Raw genomic sequence first — 23,471 nt, forward strand, 5'->3', positions numbered from 1 at the left:
GTCTTAGAGACACTGCCTGCTTCACGAAGTTGTCCTAAAAAGAGCTTCGTGTAACTAGGCCATTTGATGAGTTGTTTCGGACTTTTCCCGGACGAGTCTGCAAGCAGGATACTATTTCAAACAGATACGACGATCGGTGAACCTGATCACAAGGCATCTGTTACCCCGTGTGGGCTGCTGGGAGTTGACGAGATGGCCTTGAATCGCAGGGCGCCGTGAAGGCTGGAAAAGCCTCGGGGCCAGAGGAGAGAACACACGATGCAGCAAATGGCAAAACCGGACCGGCCAGGGCCTGGGTAGTTTGTCCCACTCTCTATGTTAAGGGTGGATGGCCAAGACCAGAGAAGTAGGTTTGGGGGACAGAAGAACCCTGGAGTCGGCCCGTCCGAGTGCCCCAACCTGTCCCAGGGAATAGACTGGCCCACTGGCCCGTTGCTCGCAGGACAGGCCGCGTTCAGGACCCTGGCCTCCAGCTTGATGCCAGGCCCTGTGCCGGCAGGGATGAGGGTGAAAGAGACGCACCCTGGCAGGGAGGGAGAGCTGTGCTACCTCCTGAGATGGAGCCCCTGGCAGGGTTGGAGGAGGGCTGGGGGGTGGGGGTGGAAGTAGGGGATGAGGTTCCCAGGAGTGGAGGGTGACGGGGCAGACGTCCAGGCTATGTAGGGCCCGCCACGTGGTGGGAGCTGCCTGAGCACAGGGCTGCGGGGGTGGGAGGGGGGCAGGAGCCTCGGCCCCGAAGGGCAGCCAGGGGGATTCAGCAGGCAGAGAGGCCGGGCGGGGAGGGGTGGAGCTCAGTCCTGCAGGCGGCAGAGCCAGCTCAGGTCCCCGTGGGGCGTGGAATGAGGCGGCCGCAGCAGGAGGGGGCGCACACGCCCACTGCTGGTCTGCAGCTGTAACATTCCGCCCCCCCTTCCATGGGTGGGCTGAACCTTCCTCGGGCAGCAGTCTCGGCCGTGGCCTCCTCGTCACAGGGGCCGTCATCGAGACTCGTCTGGGGCAGTGACTTCCCTGGGCGTTCTGTTCAAACCTGCCACAGACTTTTGGAACTGACCTTCTCGGTAGAACTCTGAGCATTCCTCTCTCTCTCGTGCTGTTGTGTGTTGGAAGCATGTATGTGCCTTCAAATTACTCAAGAAAGTACTTTCAGAGCAGAAAAAAAGAGAAAGAACAAACAACACCTGGAAACCCCCTGTGTGTGAGCAGGCTGAGGGAGGATGACGGAGACCCAGGTAGTTTTATCGCACAGACTGCGGAGCCCCCCAGCCTGCGTCCCCAGCCTCCTCCCGCCTCCCCCACCTGCTCGTGGTTCTCTTGGTCCTAGCAAACTTCTACGCATCCTTCAAAACCCAGTTCACACATCACCTCCTCTGAAACCTTCCTGATTCCCTCCCCCCAAAGAGAATTCATCTCTGCCACCTCTGTTTTTCCAGAGCATTCTGTTCAGAGTTCTGTTCACTCTCTTGGCAGGAGGCGCTGTCTCCCCAAAGAGACTGGCGCCCCTCAAGGGCAGGCGGGCTCTCCCGCCGATGCAAGCCCACCTCCTCCCAGTGGGTGGCAGAGTCCCCTTCTGCGTGGCCCCTCTCCCCCGACACCAACCTGCGTGCCTGTGGGTCATGCTGCCGAGTTGGAACCGCGGTGGCCCCCGAGCCTCCCTCGCCGCTGACTAACGTGCTGTCTCCCTCTCACCTCCCCAGGGCCGACGAAATTGAAATGATCATGACGGACCTTGAAAGAGCAAACCAGGTAGGACGTTTGATGGCTTCAGGCGCGCAATCACAAGAGCGTAGCCCTTTCTGTTCTCTCACAAGAGGCTTCTCTAAGCTAGGAGGCCGGTTAGTCTTGTACCTTTCACATACAGCTGTCCACGTTGACGCTTTTTCTGATGTCATGAGAAATACGTGAAAAGTCCCAGGCGTGATTTCCTTGGGAAAGTCTCTGACGTGGTCCCAGCATCCCAGGCACCCTGTGGTGATGCTTTTTCTTTTCCTTAATCCGTCTCTTAAATCTCCGCTCTGTTCCCGTGACAGCCGTTATGCCATAGAGTTTGTACCAGTGCGTTACCCCGTAGCAAAGTCTGTCTCTCCACCTTCTGACGGGATGAAGCCACTTGCTCTGCAGAGGGCTGCCAGCTGACAGCCCCTCGTGGTTGATACTTAGTTGTCACAATGCTCTGCGCAAAGTACCCCCAGCACCGTGTCCGGCATGAAGTAGGCACACGGTATCCAGTGGCTCTAAACACTCAGCTGCCTGGGAAATTTGGCCACCCTACAGGGCCCCGCCCCTCCCCAAGGACTCTGCAGAGCAGGAGAACATTCTGCTTCAGCATATGGTGCTCCTGCTTTGAGAAGAGAGGGGTCTCTCGTTTTAGTTTATTTATTTGCAGGGAGAAGCAGCCAGGGCTGGGTTGCGTGTCTCAGCCGCAGAAGGCCGGGGCAGTGGTGGCCTCTCCCCACTCAGTTTTACAGCTGGGTCACTCCAGGCACTTGGAAGCTTAGCGGTTTGCCTCGAGTGGCCCCATGGGATGAAAATCTTTCTCGGATCCACGGTCTCAGCTCTCCACCTTGTGAGGGTCCCACGGGGTGCCTGTGCCCCTGACTGGCATTGCTAACCCGGACCTTGGCAAACACTCAGCAAAGAGCGGCCCTGTCCATTCTTTGGCCCATGAAAATATCCTGAAATCTGATTAAAATATGAAAGTCAGTGTATGCATAAGAATGATCATGGAACGTGTGGATTCCTTTCTTCTTTAAGGAAGACTTTGTGTGTTCGGTGTTGCACACTCAGACTCACCCCTGAGTATCCTGGGCCTGGTCCATAGGGGTTGCTCAGTAGAGATGCATGGACTGCACCACCCGAGGTAGCATCTTTGTGTAGTAGCTATGCTGGTCACGGTGAGAAGAGCTGACCGTTGTCGAGTAACTTATTTTGTACCGATTGTACCGAACTTCACACGAACCAAGTCACTTAAACCTCACTGTTTTCCACCAAGGTCAGTGTAGTTATGACTCCCATCTTACAGATGAGGAAACTGAGGTCAGTGGCCGGTCAATTGCAGAGCCAGGCCTGGCGCCTGTGCCATTCACCACACTCGGAAGCAAGGATAGAGCCTGGGGGCTCACTTGGCCTTTCTTTATGTCCCAAATACACCCATTCAGCTCCTTGCCCTAAAGCACTACTTCGCTTCACCTCATAGAGGTGCCTAAGCATTTATTTACCTTAATTTGCTAAACGAATTTAGTTTGGCCCCTTTGTTCTTACTCAGGTAGCACTGCTCAACTTTGCAGAAACCTTATTGGTGAACCTTCCCTGTCACGGGATTATCATTCGCATTTCTCAGTTTCCACTCCCCCACCCTCTCCCTCCCTCCAGGCCCATCGCGGGCTGCTTCCCCTTTTGGCGGCACTTTGGGGTAAGCTCTAGCTTGTTAGACAGATGAGCTGACTCTGTGCATATCAAGTGGTCAGGCTCCATCCAGTTAGGCCCCAGGTACTAGGACGTTTGGCACAGTTGATGTGCTTCTCAAAGTGCTGAAGGCCACTGGGTGGATTCGGGTCCTCGGAGACACCAGACAGGACCCTGAAGAAAGGTGCCGTCTCCACGGTGACAGTTGGTTCAGGTCCGCACTCGGTACTTCCTGGCCATAGATGGCCTTGGACAAGTCTCTCCACTGCTTACATTTCTTTTAAAAAAAGGAAAAGAAAAAGATGAACTTTGCAGACATTATGCTAAGGAAAATTAAACCGGTCACAAAAAAACAGACTGTGTGATTCCACCTACATGAAATCCCTAGGGTCGTCGAATTCATAGAGACAGAGAGTAGTAGAAGGGTAGGTGGGGGGGACTTCCCTTCCCTGGTGGTGCAGGGGTTGGGAGGCCGCCTGCCAATGCAGGGGATGAAGGTTCGAGCCCTGGTCCGGGCGGATCCCACATGCCGCGGAGCAACTAAGCCCGTGCGCCACAACTACTGAGCCTGCGCTCTAGAGCCCGCGAGCCACAACTACTGAGCCCACACACCGCAACTACTGAAACCCGCGTGCCTGGAGCCCATGCTCCGCAACGGGAGAGGCCACTGCAGTGAGAGGCCCGCACACCGCAGCTGTGGTGGGTGGCCCCCACTTGCCACAGCTGGAGAAAGCCCACGCACAGCAACAAAGACCCAACGCAGCCAAAAATTAATTAATTAATTAATTAATTAATTTTAAAAAGAAGGGTAGGTGGGTGTCAGCGGCTGGGGGAGCGGGGAATGGGGAATTACAGTGTTTAATGGGGACAGAGTTTCAGTTTTGCAAGTTGAAAATTTCTAGAGATGGTTGCCCGACAATGCGAACATACCTAACACTACTTTAAACTGTGCGCTTAAAAATGGTTAAGATGGTATGTTTTGTGTGACTGTATTTTACAATTCCATTTTTTGTTAATTTAAAAAAATTGTTTATGTACGAGAGAAAGGGAGGGAGGGAATGATAACTCGTACAGGCAGACCTCGGAGAGATTTCAGGTCCCAGACCACCGCAAGAGTGGGTATCAGGATGGGAGTCACACAGATTTCTTGGCTTCCCCGTGCATATAAAAGTTAAGTTTATGCTACACTGTAGTCTCTTAAGTGTGCAATAGCATTATGTCTAAACAAGCAATGCACATACCTGAACTTTAAAATAATGCTGTTGGAAAAATAGCGCCAGTGGACTTGCTCAACACAGGGTTGCCACAAACCTTCAGTTAGTAAAAAACACAATAAAGTGAGGCGCAGTAGAACAAGGTCTGCTTGTACGTCCTTCACAAGATTGTTTCGCGGATTAGAGGTAAAACACCTGTTAAGTGCGTGCTTAAATTCATGCTCTGTAGTTGCCAAGGAAGCCTGGGTTCGCAGGGAGAATTCTGAAGTCCTGCCCAGGAAGATACCAGCACAGTGCGGGTGGGGAGAGGTATAGGAGAGTCTCACCAGCCACTCAGGCTGCATTAGTAGAAACAGTCTCTGGAGTGAAGGGGGTGGTGATTCTGCAGCCGGCTGTAGCAGTTAGTTCACGCCCGGGGAATTATCGTTTGTCCTGGAAAACCACACACACTAGAAGGAAACCAGGCACATGCAATGCATTCAGGCTCCACTCCATGGCCAGGACGGGGAAGGGGCCCTCACACGAAAGAAACAGGGAGGTCTGAGGACATCCCTGTTCTTTGGGGAGCAGGGAAAGAAGACAGAAAGACTTGACACATCAGGAACTTGGGATGTTAAGAGATTAGAAAGGGGAAGGCCTAGGGCAGCGGTTGTGGATTCTGGCCTTGCAGCTGTCCAGGGCTGGCCAGGGAAGGGGTCGGGCTTTCTCACGGCCAAGTGCAGAGGCTGATGGGAGGGAACTTCCTCCCGATGCAGAGGTGCCTGGAGCTGCCTCCGAAGGGAGTGAGCTCCCCGTCACCAGAGCTGTGCAGGCAGATGTGGGCCAGCCCTCGCTGAGAGTATGAGGTGGAGGGTCAGACACAGAGCAAACAGAAAGGGGCTGACTCGGTGGCTCAGCGGCTCAACAGGGATGACTCAATGAGGAGAAAAACTCCCCCGGGGGACAAGGAGGAGGGCAGCGCCCAGGCAGGCAAGGAAGGGCCTGTACGGAAGGGCTCCGTGAGCTCTGGGGGCTCCAGGCTGTTCCGTAAAGCCCCTGCGGAAAGGTGGGCCCAGAGGAGGGGGTCTAGCCAGGTGTGGGGAGGGCCTCACCCTGAGAACAGTGGAGAATCACGGGCGGGAGTGAGACGTCAGATTCGAGGTCTAGAAGGATCGCTCTGGCTAGACATCCAGAGAACAGAGGGGAGTGAAAAGCCTGGAAGCCGGGGGAGCAGTAGGCAGCTGTTGTGATGTGTCAGGGCAGGGATGAGGCGGGGCCCATGGCGACTAGGCGGAGGCGGGCCGGGCCGGAGGAGGGGTACCGGGGCCGGGCGCCGCCAGACGTCTGGTTCCGTGCCTTGCCCATCAGGGGAGAGCCCCGGGAGGAGCAATTTACTACTGCATTGGCATATAACATTATTTTTGCACTGGTTTATAGTCAAAATGTTCTACTGAGACCTGAAGCTCTATCTTATCGCTGAAGTACTTGTGTTTCTAGCGAGGAGAAGTGGAAGAGAGTCCGACTGGTGACGGGCAATTAGGGCTGGGTCTCACTTAACACCTCTTTGTCCGACTTGGAGGTGCTTGTGTTAATACTGTCTTAGTTGGTGACAGTAAAGGTTCAGAGCTTTTCGGGGAGGAGGGGGTAGGGAAATTCGCTCTCACGGCTTTTCTGAAATCGTGGCTCAGCAGCCTGTGGGCCGTAACAATCTGCGTCTATGCAGGTGGTGTGATGCTGGGGGAGGTCCAGCTTTCAGCCTGGCCGACCCGAGAAAAGAAATCCAAATCAGTACCCATCGCGTCCCCCAGAAACACAGGCGGGGGGTCCAAACGGGACTCCGGCCACCAGCACGGGGCCGGCTTGGGATGTGTGGCGGTAACTCTCTCGGTGGACCTTTCCGACCTCTCTCCTGCAGCATCACTGAAGCGGGTCCACCTCTGGGCCCTAGCTGTCCTCCGCAGTCGAGTGTGGGTGTTGATCTGGGAGGGTGACCGGAGTTAGCTGTGCACTTTCCACAGCGATGGCATCTGTTCCCTTGGAAGGTCGCTTGCTGGTCTCCGTAGTCGTGCTCCCCTTTTCTCTCCCTCCAGAGTCCGGGGCTTTGAGGGGAGCGGGTTGAGGAGTCATCCCCGAGGAGAGCTTGCCTTCTCCTGGAAATGGTCCAAATGTGTTATTTGTCCTTGAGGACTGCGGTGGCCAGAAGAACGGCCCCCAGAGGTGTCCACAGCCCAATCTCCACAACCTGTGCATAGGTCCACTTGCCTGCAGAGCACAGTTAAGGCTGTTCATCTGCTGACCTTGAGATGGGAGGGTCCCTGGGGTTATGCAGGTGGGCCCTCCATAATCACCAGGGTCCATAGGTGCAGAGAGGGAGACAGAAGAGTCGGAGCGATGGGATGTGAGAAGGATTTGACTGTGGCCACTGTGGGCTCTGAGGTTGAGGAAGGGGTCGCAAGCTGAGGAATGCGGGCAGCCTCTAGGAGCTGAAAACAGATCCTGCCCCGGAGCCTCAGGAAGGGACCGGCCCTGCAGCGCCTTGATCTTACCCCAGTGAGACCCACAGCGGATGCCTGACCTCAGAACTATGACGTAATAAGCTGGTCTTGTTTGAATCTACTGAATCTGTGGTCGTTTGCTCCAGCAGCCTTGGGAAGTTACTGCAGGAGGGACAGCCCGCCAGCAGACCCGTGTGCCCAGCCGCGGCCTGTCTCCCTGGGGGCACTGCCCTTGGCCAGCTCACATGGCTGCTGTGTCACTAAAGGGACTTGCTCACCTCTGGTGTCCCCAGAGGTGGGCTTTCATGGCCACACATATAAAAGGGACAAGAGACAAAGCCTAGGGCCAGGTTGGGCAGAAGGCTGGATCAGAGACACCCCCCCACCTGCCTCCACCACCACCATATAAAACCAGGGGACTCAAAGCCACACCTTAAATGGGTAAACTGGGGAAAGCCTGCCCGACAGGGGAGGTGGTGAGGATTCCCTCACATCCCAGCCTTGGTGCTGGGGGAGAAGGAAACAGCCCCCGCAAGGGAACCCCTGAGCACAGCCCCCTCTCCCTGGGCCCCGGGCCCAGGGCTGTGACCGGCCTCACCCGCCGTCCCCGGCAGGCTGCAGCCGCCTGGGCCTCTGCCTTTGCCTCCTCTGTCTGCCCCACCGGCCGTGCTTCTCCACACTTTATGACTTCCTGGTGACAGCTGAAGGAAGCTGGAGTTTAAGCTGAAGACCAGCTACAGTCTTTAGTAATTTTCCCCTAAAAATTTTAAGATTTAAAATTTTAAAATTTTTCCTCGGGACTTCCCTGGTGGCACAGTGGTTAAGAATCCGCCTGCCAATGCGGGAGACACGGGTTCGAGCCCTGGTCCGGGAAGATCGCACATGCCACGGAGCAGCTAAGCCCGTGTGCCACAACTACTGAAGCCCACGCGCCTAGAGCCCGTGCTCCGCAACAAGAGAAGCCACCCAACGAGAAGCCCGTGCACCACAACGAAGAGCAGCCCCCGATCGCCGCAACTAGAGAAAGCCCGCGCGCAGCAACAAAGACCCAACGCAGCCAAAAATAAATTAACTAAAAAAAAAGTTTTTCCTCATTTTAAGATAAGGAAAGAATCGTGGCCACCCGAGGAAGCACACACCAGGGCCCAAAATAATAATAATAATTCTTCACTGGACGCCTGTCGCCGCGTGGTGGCACCGCTGGGCACCGGGCTCGTGTTATCTCACTGGTCCCCAGTTGTCCCGTAGGGCCGCCCTTTCTATCTTTGGAGTTACCACCAAAATGCAAAGCAGCGCCCTCACTCATTCACGTGCGCTCTCCTTCCCCTCACGCTTCCAGCATTCACCCTCCCTTCTCGGCAAAGGACAGAAAGTAAGAAACAGCCAGCAAATCTCTCAGGAGGGCAGCTCAGGCTTGGCCAGGCTCTGTTCTCACCGTGGGGTGGCCGCTAAGTCACACCCACGATGCCGCCAGCTGCCCACCGGGGCCCTGGCCGCGGTCCCCAGGCTCTGCCTCTGCAGGGACAGGGGAGGAGGAGTCCCATCAGTGGAAACGGGGAGCTGGATGTCTCATGGCAGCTACGGCCCCGTGTCTGGGCGTCCAGATCAGAAACCAGCACCAGAGCCTGCCCCCTCCCCACGTTGATTCCAGTTCTAGAAACACAACTTCATCTGGCCAGACTGTGGTCGTGGGGAAGATAGGAAACCCTGGCAACGAGGGAGGCTGCGGAGCCAACCCAGCACAGCACCCTCTTCCTTCCGCCTCAGCCGCCAGCGGCTGGGCTGCATTTACAGCGACAGACTCACCGCAGCAGCTCCCGGCGTCCAGTACCCGCTCCCTCCTTCAGCAGCCCTTAGGCCCACTTTGACTTTCAGCTGTTCTGCTTTGCGCACGTTTAGCGGCACAAACACCTCAACTCGTTTTGTTTTGTTTTGTTTTTGATGTACTCAGGCTATAAATCCTGAATAAATAATAAAAATCCTAAACAATCAAGAAGTTACGGGGTGGGACTTCCCTGGTGGCACAGTGGTTAAGACTCCGCACTCCCAATGCAGGGGGCCGGGGTTCGATCCCTGGCCAGGGAACTAGATCCCACCTGCCGCGACTAAGAGTTTGCATGCCGCAACTGAGGAGCCCGCCTGCCGCGACTAAGACCCGCCGCAACCTAATTAATTAATTAATTAGTTAATTAATTGATTTTTTTTAAAAGAGTTACAGTGAAGCAGCCGAGTCAACTTAAACGTGATAAGAGGCTGTGACCACCGAGGACAGGCCCCAGGTTCATGACTGGACGTGAACTTGGAAACTGAACAAAGTGCAGAAGCTCTGGAGAAATTATGAAAACCGAGGATGAAATCATCCACAGCTAAGATCCCTTATTCTGTGAGCCCCCAGCCTTTGATGGGGCAGCACTCTGCTCCCAACAGCGAAATGCCCACATGAGATCCTGGCCACGAAGCCCCTGCCTGGGCTGCCTCAGCTCTGGTGCTTCTGGAACATTTCACAGCCAGTGTTAGCGGGCGGGGGCGGGGGGATGCTGCCTCATTGGCTGCCACCAGAACTGCTTCTCCACTAGGCTAAGCACTGTTTTCCTTAGTCAGAAAGGCTAGAAATATGTCAAAATACACCTTCTTCCTGGCAGAGCCATGGAGGTTTTATGCCCAAGAGTATAACTGACGAGAAAGACGAGAGTAAACTTTTCAGTAATATGACTCGATTATCAGAAAAACGTGGAGTGGCTCATCTGGAAACAAACTAGGGGAAATCTTTTTCACTGAAGGGGAGAGCTTCCTGCAGTTATCGTGAAGCAGAAGTCACCCCTGGCATCTTGGCCATACCGGTCACATCACCGCCTCCTGACACGGGCGCCTCTAGACGGTTTGCAGCGGAGGGTGGGAAGTGGCTGCTTGAGCACAGACAGGCCCGCCCAGGCGCCAAGGGAATTAGATTGAGTGCAATTCCAGGAGCTCCTGGAGCGGCGGGGCGGGCAGCCACCAGCACCACCCTGGGCAGGAGCAGCTACTGTTAGAAATACCCTAATATGTCTGGATGCAGAGCAGATAGGGCCGCGCCGCCGTCGTAGAACCACTTAAGGCTGCCAAACCCAGTCGTCGTACAACTAGGTGGATTGGCGAGTACCGGGCAGGCTAACTTCTTCTCTTTTCCGTTCGTTCTTAGCAGTTAGTAGGCACGCACTGTCACACCACAAAATAAGAACACACACGAAATAGCCTTAGTCAGCCAGGCTTTTCTTGTTCATCTTTTCTATGAGCAGAATGTACGTCTGGTAGAAAGAAGCAGTGATCGCTCCTCAGTCCACGTGCCCAGTGTCAATTAGCTACAGCTCCCCACCCATCCTTGCATTTCGTCTCAGTCATTGTAAAATCAGGACAAGCCCGTTAACAAAGCACTTATGAATGAGGGCGCTTCTGGGTGTTAACCCTCGCGAGGTCCCCGGGAGGGAGACGGTGTTCCCATTTTACAGACGGGAAGGTGGAGGCTTGGTGAGCTGAGTTAGGTGACCTGCTCTCATCCCTCTGGTCCCAAATGCCCGGCTCCTGCCCCCTGCACCACGGTGTCCTCTTGGGAGGTGGGCACTGGAGTGACTGTTCTCGCTGACCAGTGGGAAATACTGGTTTGCTCTCCGGAGCGCTGGTGTCCTTGTCCGGGAATTACAGCAAATGACAGCAGCGTCCACTCGTTCCTCTTGCAGCCTCCTCCCTGTGGCGGCTCTGTTCGGCCTCACCCCCTCAGCAGCCCCTCGTTGGCCTGGCTGGCTGGAAATGCCAGCCTCAGCATTAGAAAACTTGGTCGGGTGAAGGGTTAAATACGTTGAAATAAGCCTGGTCCTCACAAAAGAAGTGGTATTTACACCCCGTCCGTTGATGGAAATACTTGCTGGAGGAAAACAACCACAACATTGTGCATGTTTTTAGGAGGAGAATGGCCAGAGTGTCTTTAATTCACTGTTTACCCGTGAGAATTACTCCCAGGAGTAATCCTGCAATAAAATCTTCTTGGGCTATGAGAATAGAAAGAAATTGAATCAAAAGACTCCATTTCCACTTGTATTTATTCAGTCTGGGAAATTCAGTGGGCCGGAGCGCTAGTATCAGCAGGGGATTCCTTGCTCCTAGCGTTAAATTACTGTCATAATCGCTCAATTATTTCTTCCTTGTACTGTTTAAAATAAAAATCCATCACATTGTCTGTTTTTTTCTAGCATTTATTAGGTTGAGTGTTTAGGAAAATCAATTATAGTCAGTCAGGCATGAATTGATGAATGTTTCTTGTAATAATTGTCAGTTGTTAAACTGAATGTACTTTCTCTTTCCACCCTTTTCACTTCCTTCAGAGGGCAGAGGTGGCTCAGAGAGAGGCGGAGACCTTGAGGGAGCAGCTCTTGTCGGCCAACCACTCTCTCCAGCTGGCCTCCCAGATCCAGAAGGCGCCGGACGTGGTGGGTAGCCCAGCCCCGCGGGGACCCCGTCGCCTCGCATCTGTACCTCTGTGTGTTAACAGCCGCTTTCTTCTTTGGCTTTAGAGCATCCCTTTTCGGGGGTAACGTTTGAAACAGTCCTGCTGCCTCGGTGGGGAGTGCGTGTAACAGTCTGGGGATGGAAGCCAGTAGCGTCAGAGGGAAGAGCTTTACTGGTTGTGCATCGGTGCCCGGTGGTCAGCGTGACGCCCACCCGGTGGAGAGCCCCTCACCAAGAGAGCATCTTCCCAGTTAGACTGGTGGGTGGACCGCTGGCAGATGGGTGGCGATCCGAGGCTGGAGGCTTGCAGGACTGCACAGGAAAATTGGAGGTTTGGTCTTCTGGATGTGTCCTTCCAGAGTGGAAAACAGTTCATGACGTGGGAGGAGCGGGGGAGGTAATAACACAACCCGCTCTGAGTCCGCGTGATAGTCAGGGTCTCGCCTGACGTGCGGGCATTCAAGAGGAGCCAGGCACACATCTCAGACCTTTGCCTCTTGACTTTTCTAAGGCTAATGAAAATTGCTCTTAGCTGGAACTTGCCCAGCTCGATCAAGGCGGCTTTGAACTGTCGGACTCCAGACTTTCCTTCAATGCTGTGCAGCAGTACAGAGCGGCGGTGTCATTAAGACCGTGGCCACTGGAGCCAAACCCCTGGGTTCCGAACCCAGCTCTGCAGCTTATCAGCTGTGTGACTTGGGGCAAGTGGCTTAACCTCCCCGAGTCTCAGTTGCATCATCCATAAAATGGGTTTTTACAAGGGTTCTGGAAATTACTCTGAGCGAAGCCTCTAGAGCAGGTCCTGCCACGTAATCCGTCCTCAGCCAACCTTAGCGGTTAGGCTGGCTGTGGTTGGCATCAGCGCTCTGGTCCAGGAGCCCCGGTTTCAGAGCCAACTCCGTCACTAGTTCACATACAGTGATTAACTCAGGTGGTGGCGCTTACGAGGCCTGGTGTGCAGAATGAGGAGGAAGTAAGTGATCCTGAGGTCCCTGCAGCTCTGATGGCCTGTGATGGGTGAATTGCACTTGTAGCTGTCCTTTTATTTAATAAAGGGTTGGAGAGCCCTTGCTGTGTGCCGGGACCCGCAGTGGATCCTGGGAGAGCCAGGAGGGACGAGCCAGGCCCTTCCTGGAGAGAGGACAGTCCAGTGGGAGATGTGCTGCTGTAATAAGGTCACACATCAGTTTGACTACCACTACCCCCACCCGACCCATGAAGCAGGGCATTGTTATTTCTTTATATAGATGAGGAAACGGAAGCTCCCTGGATGTAAGCCCCTCGCCCCAGAACGCTTGGCCCCAGCGGCCAAGCCAGGACTCAGCAGGGGCCTCTGCCGCCCCAGACCGGAGCTTTTAAATTATTCCCCAGGAATGGGTCCAAAGCAAAGTTTTAGTGTGAGGACCCCTTTTAAGACTGGATTTTTGTTTTCTGTCTTTAAGTTCACCTTAACTAAAACATGACTTAAGTGTTTCAGGCTACAGAGAAAAGTTTTCCATTTAAGGAACCATCACAACCTTTATACTTCATGGACTCTGGTATTAATTTTGCCTGAAATGTCCCCTTGGCTGTGTCACGGTGCCCTTGTCCAAGTTTACCTGGACTGGACCCAGCACCGGAGCCGCGGCGGGAGGAAGCCCTCGAGGATGGAATCAGTGCAGCTTCTCCTGGCCTCTGTGGTCGCTCAGGGTCCTCTAGAGAAAGCCGTGCATCCTGTGTCTGCCCGGGGCTCCTGAGCTAAATGTTTTGACTGAAAGGATTTCTGGCACCAGCCTGGACTGCAGCAACCGAAACATTTCAGAAGGAAATGAATGTTTTCGCAGGTAGAGCAAGTTGTGGGTCCTCGGGGTGCTTAAACACTGCGGCATCGGCTAAGTGCAGTGTTTACATGGTCCCGCTTCAGCCTCCCGCGAGCCGGCCCTGCCAGGGCTCCCCTCAGGGACACGTTCCCGTGTAGCCCGGCAGCTCCAGCCCCAGCCCCAGCCCGCTGGGGAGCAAACGAGCAAGCGTAGGAAACCAGGCCAGCAGCACGATGTCTGTTGGGCTTGGCTGGCAGAACTAGGTAGAGAAACGGTGGAGTCTGTAGATCCAGCAAAAGCCAAAACCGGGCCATTGGGCCACTGGAATCACCAATTCTGGAAGGCGAGCCGCCAGTCAGCCAGCCCCTGCTCCGCATCAGAGGCCGGGCGGGACCCTGTGCGGTTGTGTCTTTGCTGCGTCGTGATGCCACGGTCGTTAGAGCACGGTTTTATTACCTTCATTTTGTAGGTAAGCAAACAGGCTCAGAGGAGCTGAGTAATCTGCCCAAGGTCGCACAGCTAGGGAATGACCGAGCTGGGGTATGATCCCGAGTTTGTCCTGCTCCCACGCCCACTCTTTACCCCTCCATCGAGCCACCCCTGCTTCATGCGCAGTCAAGGAGACAGGAGGCGTGCAGGCCCTTTGTCAAGTATTTACAGGCAAATGTTAGTTTGGGGCTCTGGTGCACCACACCAGGCCGCCTTAAACCTAAACGTCTGTCTGTCCATCGGGTGAATATACTGGACACAGTCGGCATATGTTGGCCACTTAGTGTTGGCAGGAATAGCGGGGTGATGAGAAGGAAGGAAAACTGAGCCTCTCGTTCCCTCAACCCTCCCCGGGGAGATTAGCCTAGACTCCGAGTGTTTGCCTCGTAGGCTGGGGTCCCGGCCCACAGTCACCGCACATCAGATTTCCCTCGTGTTCAGTGATCCTCCTGCATCTCGTGTGAAAATGGCTGCAGGGTAACAGAGATCATTATCTGGCTTCTTCCGGCCTCGGTGTTCTGGTCTCTGTAGGAGGATTTACGTGACCTGTGATAGTTCACACAAGCGGTTTGGCAGAAGGGGGCGGGCGGTTCCGAGGGACAAAGTTTAATGGGGTACTCCCTCAGCGACTTCGGTTTCTGGGTTCATTCTCCCCTTGGGAAACATGGGGCACCGTGAGGAACGCAGGCCCTTACCTCTGAAGCCTGGAGCCTGGGCAGATCCCCCTGGGACAGACTCTCGGGACCCCATTCTGGTGCCCACCGGGACCTGTTGTCAGACTGAGGGAAGTCAGTTTCTGTTCCTTCCTTCCAAGGCTTGTCCGAGCCAGGGTCCTGACCCTGGACCCCATCAGAATGACGAGGGAGTCCTTGGGCCCTACCCCAGCCCCCTGAACCACAGCTGCCAGGGCAGGGCCCAGCTCCCAAGGGGTTTGGGGGGGGCTGAGTCGAGGCCTGGACAGACACGAGGGAGCCAGTGGTCCTGAGTCCCTGAATCCACCTTTGCTTCCCTTCTCAGTAATGATCTCAAGGGCACCTGAACTGCCAGACGCCGACCCCCCTGCAGTTTTCCACGCCCCACCTCACCCCCCCCCCACCCTACCCAGCACCTTGTGCACCCTGTCGTACCATCTCCTTTTAGCTGGTGCCCACGGACCGACAGGCCCAGCTCCATCACCCAGGTGCGGGCCTCTCCCTCCACCCGCAGCCCCTGGTCAACTCCCGGGCCCTTGTCTGTTTGTTCCTCCATTTCCTGCTGCGTCTTCACGGTGGGACAACAGGACGCCCTCGTGTTGCAGGTGGGAGCAAGCACGTTTGGGCTCGGAGTAGGATGGTGTCTTCTATCTTAATTCCAAGGTCTTGCTGCTTTGGGGTATATTGTCTCACCTCAGCTTAGTTTATGCGAGACACAAATGTGTCTGCTCTGTTATGAATGAGGAATCTGTGGCCCGGGTTCGTGAGTTAATTGATGTGCCTGAGGTCACAAGGTCAGCTTGTGGCCAGACCAGGCTGGGCCCCAAGAGTTGAGCAGCCAACTGTACCCTGGGACTGCCCGTGCCCCGGTACCCATCCTGGACCTAGGGCCACACTGAGAGCTCCTGTTTTTACGCAGGTTCTCTGAACCCTCATCCCTGCTGTGATTTGCACTCGCCCACTGAAAACCCCAGATCACCTTTGGGCTTGTGTTACAGATTCTTTCCCTAAGAGCACTTTAAACAGTTGCTATGGCTGCCATCCCTCAGGTTGGACGATGGATAAATAAGTTAAATTAGATACCGTGCCACAGCCTAGACGCACCATGAGGCCAACCTCCCTGGGTATCACTTTCATCGTGTCCCCCTGCTGAGTCCAGGCCCCTCCTGCCACCCTCCCGAGCGGTCACTTTCAGGTGCCAACATGCTCAGTCCTCTTCGAGCCAGCCTCTCGGCATTGATCACCCCGTGCTCGTGCCCTGCTCCCTGCCCCTCCCACCCCTGTGCCCGCCTGTGGGGACCCCGCCCTGAGACGGAGCAAGATCCACCAGCCCGCCTACACCCCCCGTCCCTCCTCAGGACCCCCCCCCACGCGCTCCTCCCCTGTCCTCACTGCTGGCAGGACTTGTCTGCGGTCCCTTGGCTCCTGACCTGGGTTCTGGCCAGAGTTGTCTAGGGCGGCGCTTCCTAAATTCTCTGTGGTGAAGGATGGTTTTATTTGTTTTGTTTTGTTTTGTTTTGAATTTCCAATCTGTTGCAGACTGATAGTTTTACAAAAGACAATAAAAACGTCACAGCAAAGTCAGATTGCTATAAAAGTTTCTAAACACTTACTCTCAATTTCCGTGCTTGTCTCACTGTGTACCAGCCACGGTGTGTGAGTTGGCACCAGTCCGTGGAGCCCACGCTGAACAGAACGGGTCTGGACAGCATGTGCCTCTTTAATAAGTTGGCGGGAAGATGCTCACTGGGGCCCCAGGGCCACGGGCAGATCCACCAGAAGTTAGGGGAAGTGAAGGACTTACTCTATAACATTATACAAACCAGAGACAGACGGGCTCCCTTCTTCGCCCACAAAACTTCCCATTCTTACATGGTAAAGGCCTTAATTTCCTGGGAGGGAGACGTGAAAAATTATTTCCATGGTGACTGGCTGTCCCCAAATGGTGAAAACCCTGTGACAGGCACATCATGCATGGAATGGCAGGGCTGCCCCTGCCAACTGGGGCTGTAGCTGCCACTGTTTCCGCCCCAGTATAGGCCAAATCAGGGTGTGCAGCGGTGCACTTCCGGGGGCAAGGGGACAACAGCGAGGAATGGTGGCGTTCTACGCTGCAGTGTGAGCCGCGTCCCCAGGTCGCTGCCGTCACAGGGACCTTGCGGTCCTGCCCTTCCTGTCCCCCTCAGTCATGCCCAGAAGTGCTCCGCCCGGCACTTCCAGACAAGCTTCCAGACAAGCTTCCAGAACCATTCAGGAGCTATGATTACTTCTAAAACTTGAGAAAAGTACTGCTTTCATCCTTGGGAAGTGGAAATAAGAATTTGACTTTAAAAAAAATACCTTTTCCCTGTTTTGCATTTTTTCCAAAATGAGCACATCTGAGGGGTGGGGAGTAAGTTTTTTAAAACAGCAATTATCAAAAGAATTCCTGCGCAAAGGAACCCAAATATGCACCTTCCACGTCTTTTAACTCTTTTTTTTAAAATGCTAACTCTGAGAATCAATTTGTCAAACAGTATCTCAGCTTCTAGATAACAGAGTAATGAATCAAAAGGACATTGCATCTCATCTTGTGGTAAAAAGTCCGAATGCTTTGGAACATTCCAGGAGCTGTCCTCAGAGCCTTCCCCTCTGGCGTCCCCAGCCATCAGCAAGGCCCTTTCCACCACCTCCTTCAGGTCTCTGCTCAAATGTCACCATCTCAATGCGGTTTTTCCCGACCACATTATTAAAAGCCCCAGCTGCCCCTTCCCTGCTTCAGTTTTTCCGTGGCATTTATCATCATCCGACACACTCTCTGCTACTAATAAGCATATTTAAGGCATCTCATCCCTGCCCCATCCCACTGGACCAGAAGCCCTGTGAGGACAGGGACTCCTGTCCTTTTGTCCCCTGCTGTGTGCCTGCTACATGGTGGGTACTCAGTAAATGCTTGTCGAACAGACGAATCCAGGTGGCAGCTCCCCGTGCAGACGAGAAGGTCGGGGGGAGGGCGACGGGCAGGTGCGGTCCAAGCAGAGGCAGGACGTGATGCCGTATCATCCACACCACCAACCACATCCTTCCCACTGCCTGCTTCTCGCCTCGGTTGCCAGCACCAGCAACCCCAAGCGCCCGTCCGAGGCCGGCGCGGTTTTGTCATCTCCTTTCTCCTCCGCAGGAGCAGGCCATAGAGGTCCTCACCCGCTCCAGCCTGGAAGTTGAGTTGGCCGCCAAAGAGCGGGAGATCGCACAGCTGGTGGAGGACGTGCAGAGACTCCAGGCCAGCCTCACGAAGCTGCGCGAGAACTCGGCCAGCCAGATCTCCCAGCTCGAGCAGCAGCTGAGTGCCAAGAACAGCACCCTCAAAGTAAGGGCGCCGGGGGCCCCAGGGGCCGGGGGAGGGCCGCACGCGCACACCCCGCCTCCCTCCCACGTGGCCCCGGAAGGAGCCCGGGCTCGGCACGGGGGGTCCGGCTCCCCGCCGACACCCCGAGCTCTTCAGCGGGGCACTTCGGCCCCCAGTGTAGTGACCACGGCAGGGGGGTCTCGCCTCAAAGCCAACTAACTCATTTGCCCCGCCGTAGCCGTTGCACACATGGATCTCGTTTTTGTCGTCTGCAAAGGTCATGGTTAAAATTCCTTCTCTTTTGAAAGCAGAAGTGACTGTTGGGGTTTTATCTCAGGTGAGCTCCAGCCATCAGCTAAGTCTTTCCCTCCAGTGAGACCAGTATAAGGAGGCGTGAGGTCCCCTGGACACGTCACTCAGAAGCTCCATCAGGGCTCTTGTCTGGAGAACACCTTGTCCTGACTGACAGCAGGCATGGCAGCCTTGACCTCTGTGAGGCAGCCAGAAGCAGAGCCCTGAAGCCCAAGGCAGCGAGGCGGGATGGGCCGTGACCCCTCCCGTCAGCCCCTGCCCAGGCGGCACGTCCCTCCTGGTCAGCTGTCCTCGCACACAGGCCATTGTAGAAACCCCGATCCTAGGTGCCCACCTGCCCACAGCACGCCGCCTGGGCTGGAGCCCCGTCGGGGCGCAGGCCATCCGCAGACGCGTTAGTGCAGCTCTGCCAGCCTTCCCTGGCTCCTGGAGAAGGTGCCGGCAGGAGAACCCAGCACACCGAGACCCCAGCCCGCCCTGTGCCTAAACGACATGAAAGCCAGGGGTTCGTGGAGGGCACATCTGACCGAGCCCCGTGGGCCCTGCTCCCCACCTGCAGGGATGGTTTTGACCCTCAGGCCTGTCCAGGCGCCGGGGCCCGGAGCGTGGTGTTGCTTCAGCACGGGGAGCTCCCACCATCAGCCGCTGGTCTCCCTCCGGCGTCTTTAGCAGTCTAGCCAAAAGCTAGATCCTCTAGGGGCTTCTCATAAATTGGTGTCCCACATTCAGAACCCAGAACCTTTTACATTATATTTTTTTAATTACACTTTATTTAAGGTATTCCCAATCTGTTGAAGTTAGCATAATGTGGAGATAGTCGTGGCACCCCAGATTCACACGTCAGAGCCAGCAGGGACTCCTCGGTGGTATCTTATTTGACAGGGAAGAGACAGGACCGGCGAGGGCGCGGCATCGGCTCTGCCATCCCCGCTCCACCGGGCCCCCCCGCCCCCGCTCAGCGCCCATTCGAGGCGGGTGTGAATGGATAAGTGACCGACTGCCAATTGTAGTCTCTGTGCTCTAAAGAAAGTGGATCAGAGTTGGTTGTAAAAATGTCTGGAAAACTTTTTCTCATGTAAGGTAATTCCAGAATGTGGTTAGGCCCATTTTGATTTTTTTTTTTAATTGAGATTTTCTTTTTTCCTCCACGCATGACCATGTTTCTGAGGCAGAACTCAGTCTCCAGCAAGTCTTGTCCTCCCGGCAGCCCCCTGGCCTGACCTCGCTGGCGCCGGGGCACCCACAGCTCAGCCTCACTAGATCCTTCTCTGCCTCTTTGGGTGGATTTCATCCACTGTCTGAGAAACTGCCGGGTGCCCGGGCCCCGCGGAGGAGACGGTCCTGCCGGGATGGGGAGATGCTTGAGGCCCGGTCACACTGAGGCGCTCATCAGCCCGCCCACTGAGCGCCAGTACTCACTTTTTATTTCCAGATTCAGTGTCATTTCCTCGCGTTATAGCCATTTCTGACCCCAGCAGTGGCCCTGCTATTGGATAATTGGCCTTCCCCTCCTTTGTTACAGTTAAAGGCTTCGACTCAAGTGCATGATGCGTTTGACTACATGAGAGGGAGGCTGTAGGCCTTACGTTTTTTATTACAGAGCAATTTCTTCTAAATCAGTTAAGGTTTTAATGTTTGCCTTCACCAAAAATGAAACGCAGTTTCACAAATTAATGTTCTTTATCTGTATCTTGGGGGAATTCTTTAATACTGTGCAGTTAATGAAACAATTCGGCAATACTTCTTCCAAAATTATTACTCCCTTATCTTCATCTGATCTAATAATCAAAACATGTCCTCTAGTAACAAGACTTCTCTGATTTTAATTATCTTAACCCCTTGTCGCCAGGAGTGAAGCTCTCCCTGATATCGAACCCACACACAGAAGGTATCCGCCTTCCCCAAACGGGCCCGTCAGCCTCCCTCGCCCAAGGGAATAAGGTTAATTGAATGAGATACTTCCCTGGGCTTTTTTTTTTCTCCTAACGTGTATAATTTGTAGTCTCAAATCTAAACTAAGCAGTGAAACAATTACTAGAAAAATATTTTACGAATGAGACCTGCCAAATCGACCACCTGGTGCTTTTGTGGCGGGGGCCTGGGGCCCAGCCGTGGTGGCCGCTGGAGGCAGCCGGGAGCCGCCCCTGAGCGTCCCATTTCCTCCTCCTCCCGCCTCCACCATCCCCAAACCCCCGACACCCCGTCTTTTCCATCTTGGACGGTGCTGTCCAGCTTATGGGCTCGGGTTGGGATCTACGTCTGAAGATGCTCCAGCCTCCAGCTGTCTCTCCGCATCCTGGCGTGGTGGGTGGTTTCACCATGGACGCTGACCATGGCCTCGGAGAGAAATGCTAATGTGCTTGATGCCCGTGACTGAAGGGGTGCGGGGCACTGGTCTCACAAGGGCAGGAGGCATAATGGACAAGTCTTTTTTTTTTTTTTTTTTTTTTTGGCCATGCTGTGTGGCATGCAGGATCCCGGCCAGGGATTGAACCCGCGCCCGCTCCCAGTGGAAGAGCGGCGTCTCAACCACTGGACCACCAGGGAAGTCCCACGGACAAGTCTTGAGATTATGGAGTCTTGAGCTGACTGGGGGTCTCCTCCACCAGGACCCCCTGGGGGTGCACTCTGTAATGGAACACGTTTGGGGACTAAGTGGTTTGCTTTTCCGAGCACCTTGAAACACTCCCTCTCTTTGCGACTAATGCTTTCCTCCCTTCACCTTCGTAACTGATTGATAATTATGAGGATAAATTGCCAGTTGGCTGTTTACCAGTCTCTCTCCCCATACTCTGCTTTTTCAAGCCAAGTTCACCATCACTAGCCGCATACAGCGGTGCATCCTCTAACCTTCAGATAGACATGAAAACCAGCTCAGAAGTGGGAGCTGTTTCCTCCCGCCTGATCTGACAAGTACTGCAGCACCGTGCCGCTTGTCGAGGATAATCCTGTGTTCATAATTAGTGAAATAACGCGACTGCCATTGCGAGGCTGCTGCTTTTGATAACACTATTCTGGGGCCTTCTGTTGGAACGCTTCAGTACAGAGGCAGTGTGACGCGGCAGTCACCTGCGCTCTACTCGCTAGGGCACAGGAGACAGTGCTACCAATAGCTCAGGTCTAAGATGGGTGTTCGTAAGGACTGACTGAGGCCCATCTCCCCTAGGGAGAAATGAGATTTTCTGCAGTTGCTTTAAAGATCAGTACTTCTCACTGGGCGGGTGGGCGGGTGGGCAGGTGTGCTCCATTCACCTGGGGGCCTTTTTCCGAACTGCACAAGCCTCCCCAACCCTCCGCACCCCTCACGCCACCTCCCGAGGTTCCGATGGGTCCTTTTGAGCCACTGTGGGGCACACTGTGTCCCTCGCGGGGTGGGAACAGGACCAAAGACCGACAAGCACTTCTCTGCACTCGTTCAGCGCCTTTAATTCTGGACGCTGCCTCTTTGGTTACATAAGTTCCCTCACCGGCCGTGTGTTTCCTCTGCACCGGGGCTGCCCTTGACCGCGTTTTAACGAGCATCTCATCATCGTCTCAGGGTGTGAAGCTCCGACATCCACGTTCCGTTGGTCGCTTGCCGTGGGTGGGCATGATGATAATCGCTGTCTCGGGGAGGGGGTGCCAGCCAGCCCGTGGCTGTAGCGGGGAGGCCTGTGTGTCCCTCCATGGCCCCTGCCCTCCCTGGACGGCACGAGTGAGTTTTAACCTCACACATCCCGGTATCGGAGAGCCCGGGAGCCGAGCCTCCCTGAGCCTCGTCCTGGCTGCATCTTGAAGGCACTGTGAGCACAGATTGAAGGAAGCCATCTGTGCAATTGAAGGAAGCAGTGAGCCTTCCACGGGGAGGAGGGGGGCGAAGGGGGCCCCGGGAAGGAAGGCAGCAGCGGAGATGCCCCAGAGGGAAGAAACCGAGGGCCTCTTCCCTCTGGGGCATCGTGCTAGAGGCCTCAAGACCAGTTATCTGCATCGAGGTCATAAGTAAATCGCTGCAAACCGGTGGGCATTACTGGAAATGCTTCAGGGAGCTAATTGTGGGAATCTACGGTGAATCCTCTTAGACACACGTGCCCCTGGTCACTGGGTGAGTAAATCTAGATACTCACCTGCAGGTGATCCCCAGCTTGTAGCCCACTTAGCCAACCATACAGTGTCCAAGTAGCTGAAATATTGAGCCAGGACCTTCCTGGACGATGGTGGCACGATTCCGTGAGAAGGAGCTGCTCCCGTCCGCCCTGTGCCTGGGTCACAGTTCATGGAGGTTGGAGGTGACTTGTGATGGGGTTGCCACACAGGGGTCCCCCTTGTGTCTCCAGAGCCACGCTTCTCCAGCTGGCAGCAAGGCCTCCAATGTCATGGTCGCTCTCCCCACCCCCTGGCCTGGGGGCGGGGGGGTCTCCCCTTTTTGTCTTGCGTTCTCAGCCTTGGGCGTCCCTGGGCTTCTCCCCCAGGCCAGCCTCAGCAGATCCTAAATTTACGTAACTGCCACCTCTCACCAAGGAACAGGGGAGACCTGAGGGGGTCCCCGTTCAGGTGAAAAGGAGGGGCACGCTGCCTAGTTCCAGACCCCAGAGAGGCAGAGTCAACCTCAGACCCCTGCCCGGACCAGGGAGCCCAGTCACACCCGCTGGGTTCTGACTGGTGGCCCCTCAGCCCCGGGGTCCACGTCAGGGTGAGGGGTCACACACCGATGCCCCTAACCTGAGCTGTGGGTCTTCAGACAGCACTGCCGAAAGCCTGGCTCCGATTATCCCAGAGGAAGAAGACAGAGCTGCCTGTAAACCGCAACAGTCGCCTCTCCGGTCCCGTCCGTTGTGTGGCAAAGGCGTGTTGCTACCTTGACCCCTTGCTGTGCAACCCGGAGGACGAGGTCTTTCGAGGGTCTTTGCATTAGTCTCTGTGCCAGAGGTCCCTTAAGTTGGTAGCCCTAGGCCCCATGTTATAACTTGACTAAGACAGATATCTTTTATAAATTTAGTACCTAATTTGCTGCACACCAAAATGCTTTGCATTTTAAATTAAATTACCTCATTGTTTGAGTCGTAGCCAGGATTTTAAGAACTTCAGATAGGTAATGCTTCTAGCAATTCAAGAACCATTTGATGAGCTCCTACTAAGTCTGGAACCACATACGTGCTCTATAGTATTAAACGTGTGTGATTAATGTATCATAAAACCACCGTGTTTGAGGGGTGCTTGCAGCCTGCACTTGTGCATCCGACATTTCCTCACCACTGTCCTCTGGAAACCCTTCTTCTTACTCTTCCCCCCTTCCCATATGAGGA

General features: G+C 54.8%; 1 protein-coding gene across 12 annotated transcripts in view; it reads left to right on the forward strand.

The window, feature by feature from the left end:
- Positions 1-23,471, forward strand: part of CUX1 (cut like homeobox 1) — a gene marked incomplete at its 3' end in the record, with an annotated part of 372,121 nt that overhangs the window by 270,400 nt on the left and 78,250 nt on the right. For 7 of the 12 annotated variants that reach the window (XM_082670227.1, XM_082670231.1, XM_082670234.1 and 4 more), the window contains exons 9-11: positions 1,695-1,743; positions 11,446-11,550; positions 17,710-17,898. In XM_082670227.1, the coding sequence (XP_082526353.1) occupies positions 1,695-1,743; positions 11,446-11,550; positions 17,710-17,898 (343 nt within the window). The remainder of the gene's footprint in view (positions 1-1,694; positions 1,744-11,445; positions 11,551-17,709; positions 17,899-23,471) is intronic. The other 5 variants (XM_082670228.1, XM_082670232.1, XM_082670235.1 and 2 more) reach the window with 1 other exon arrangement.

The sequence above is a fragment of the Grampus griseus genome (genome assembly GCF_964374135.1).
Source record: "Grampus griseus genome assembly, chromosome: 14".
Taxonomy (NCBI): domain Eukaryota; kingdom Metazoa; phylum Chordata; class Mammalia; order Artiodactyla; family Delphinidae; genus Grampus; species Grampus griseus.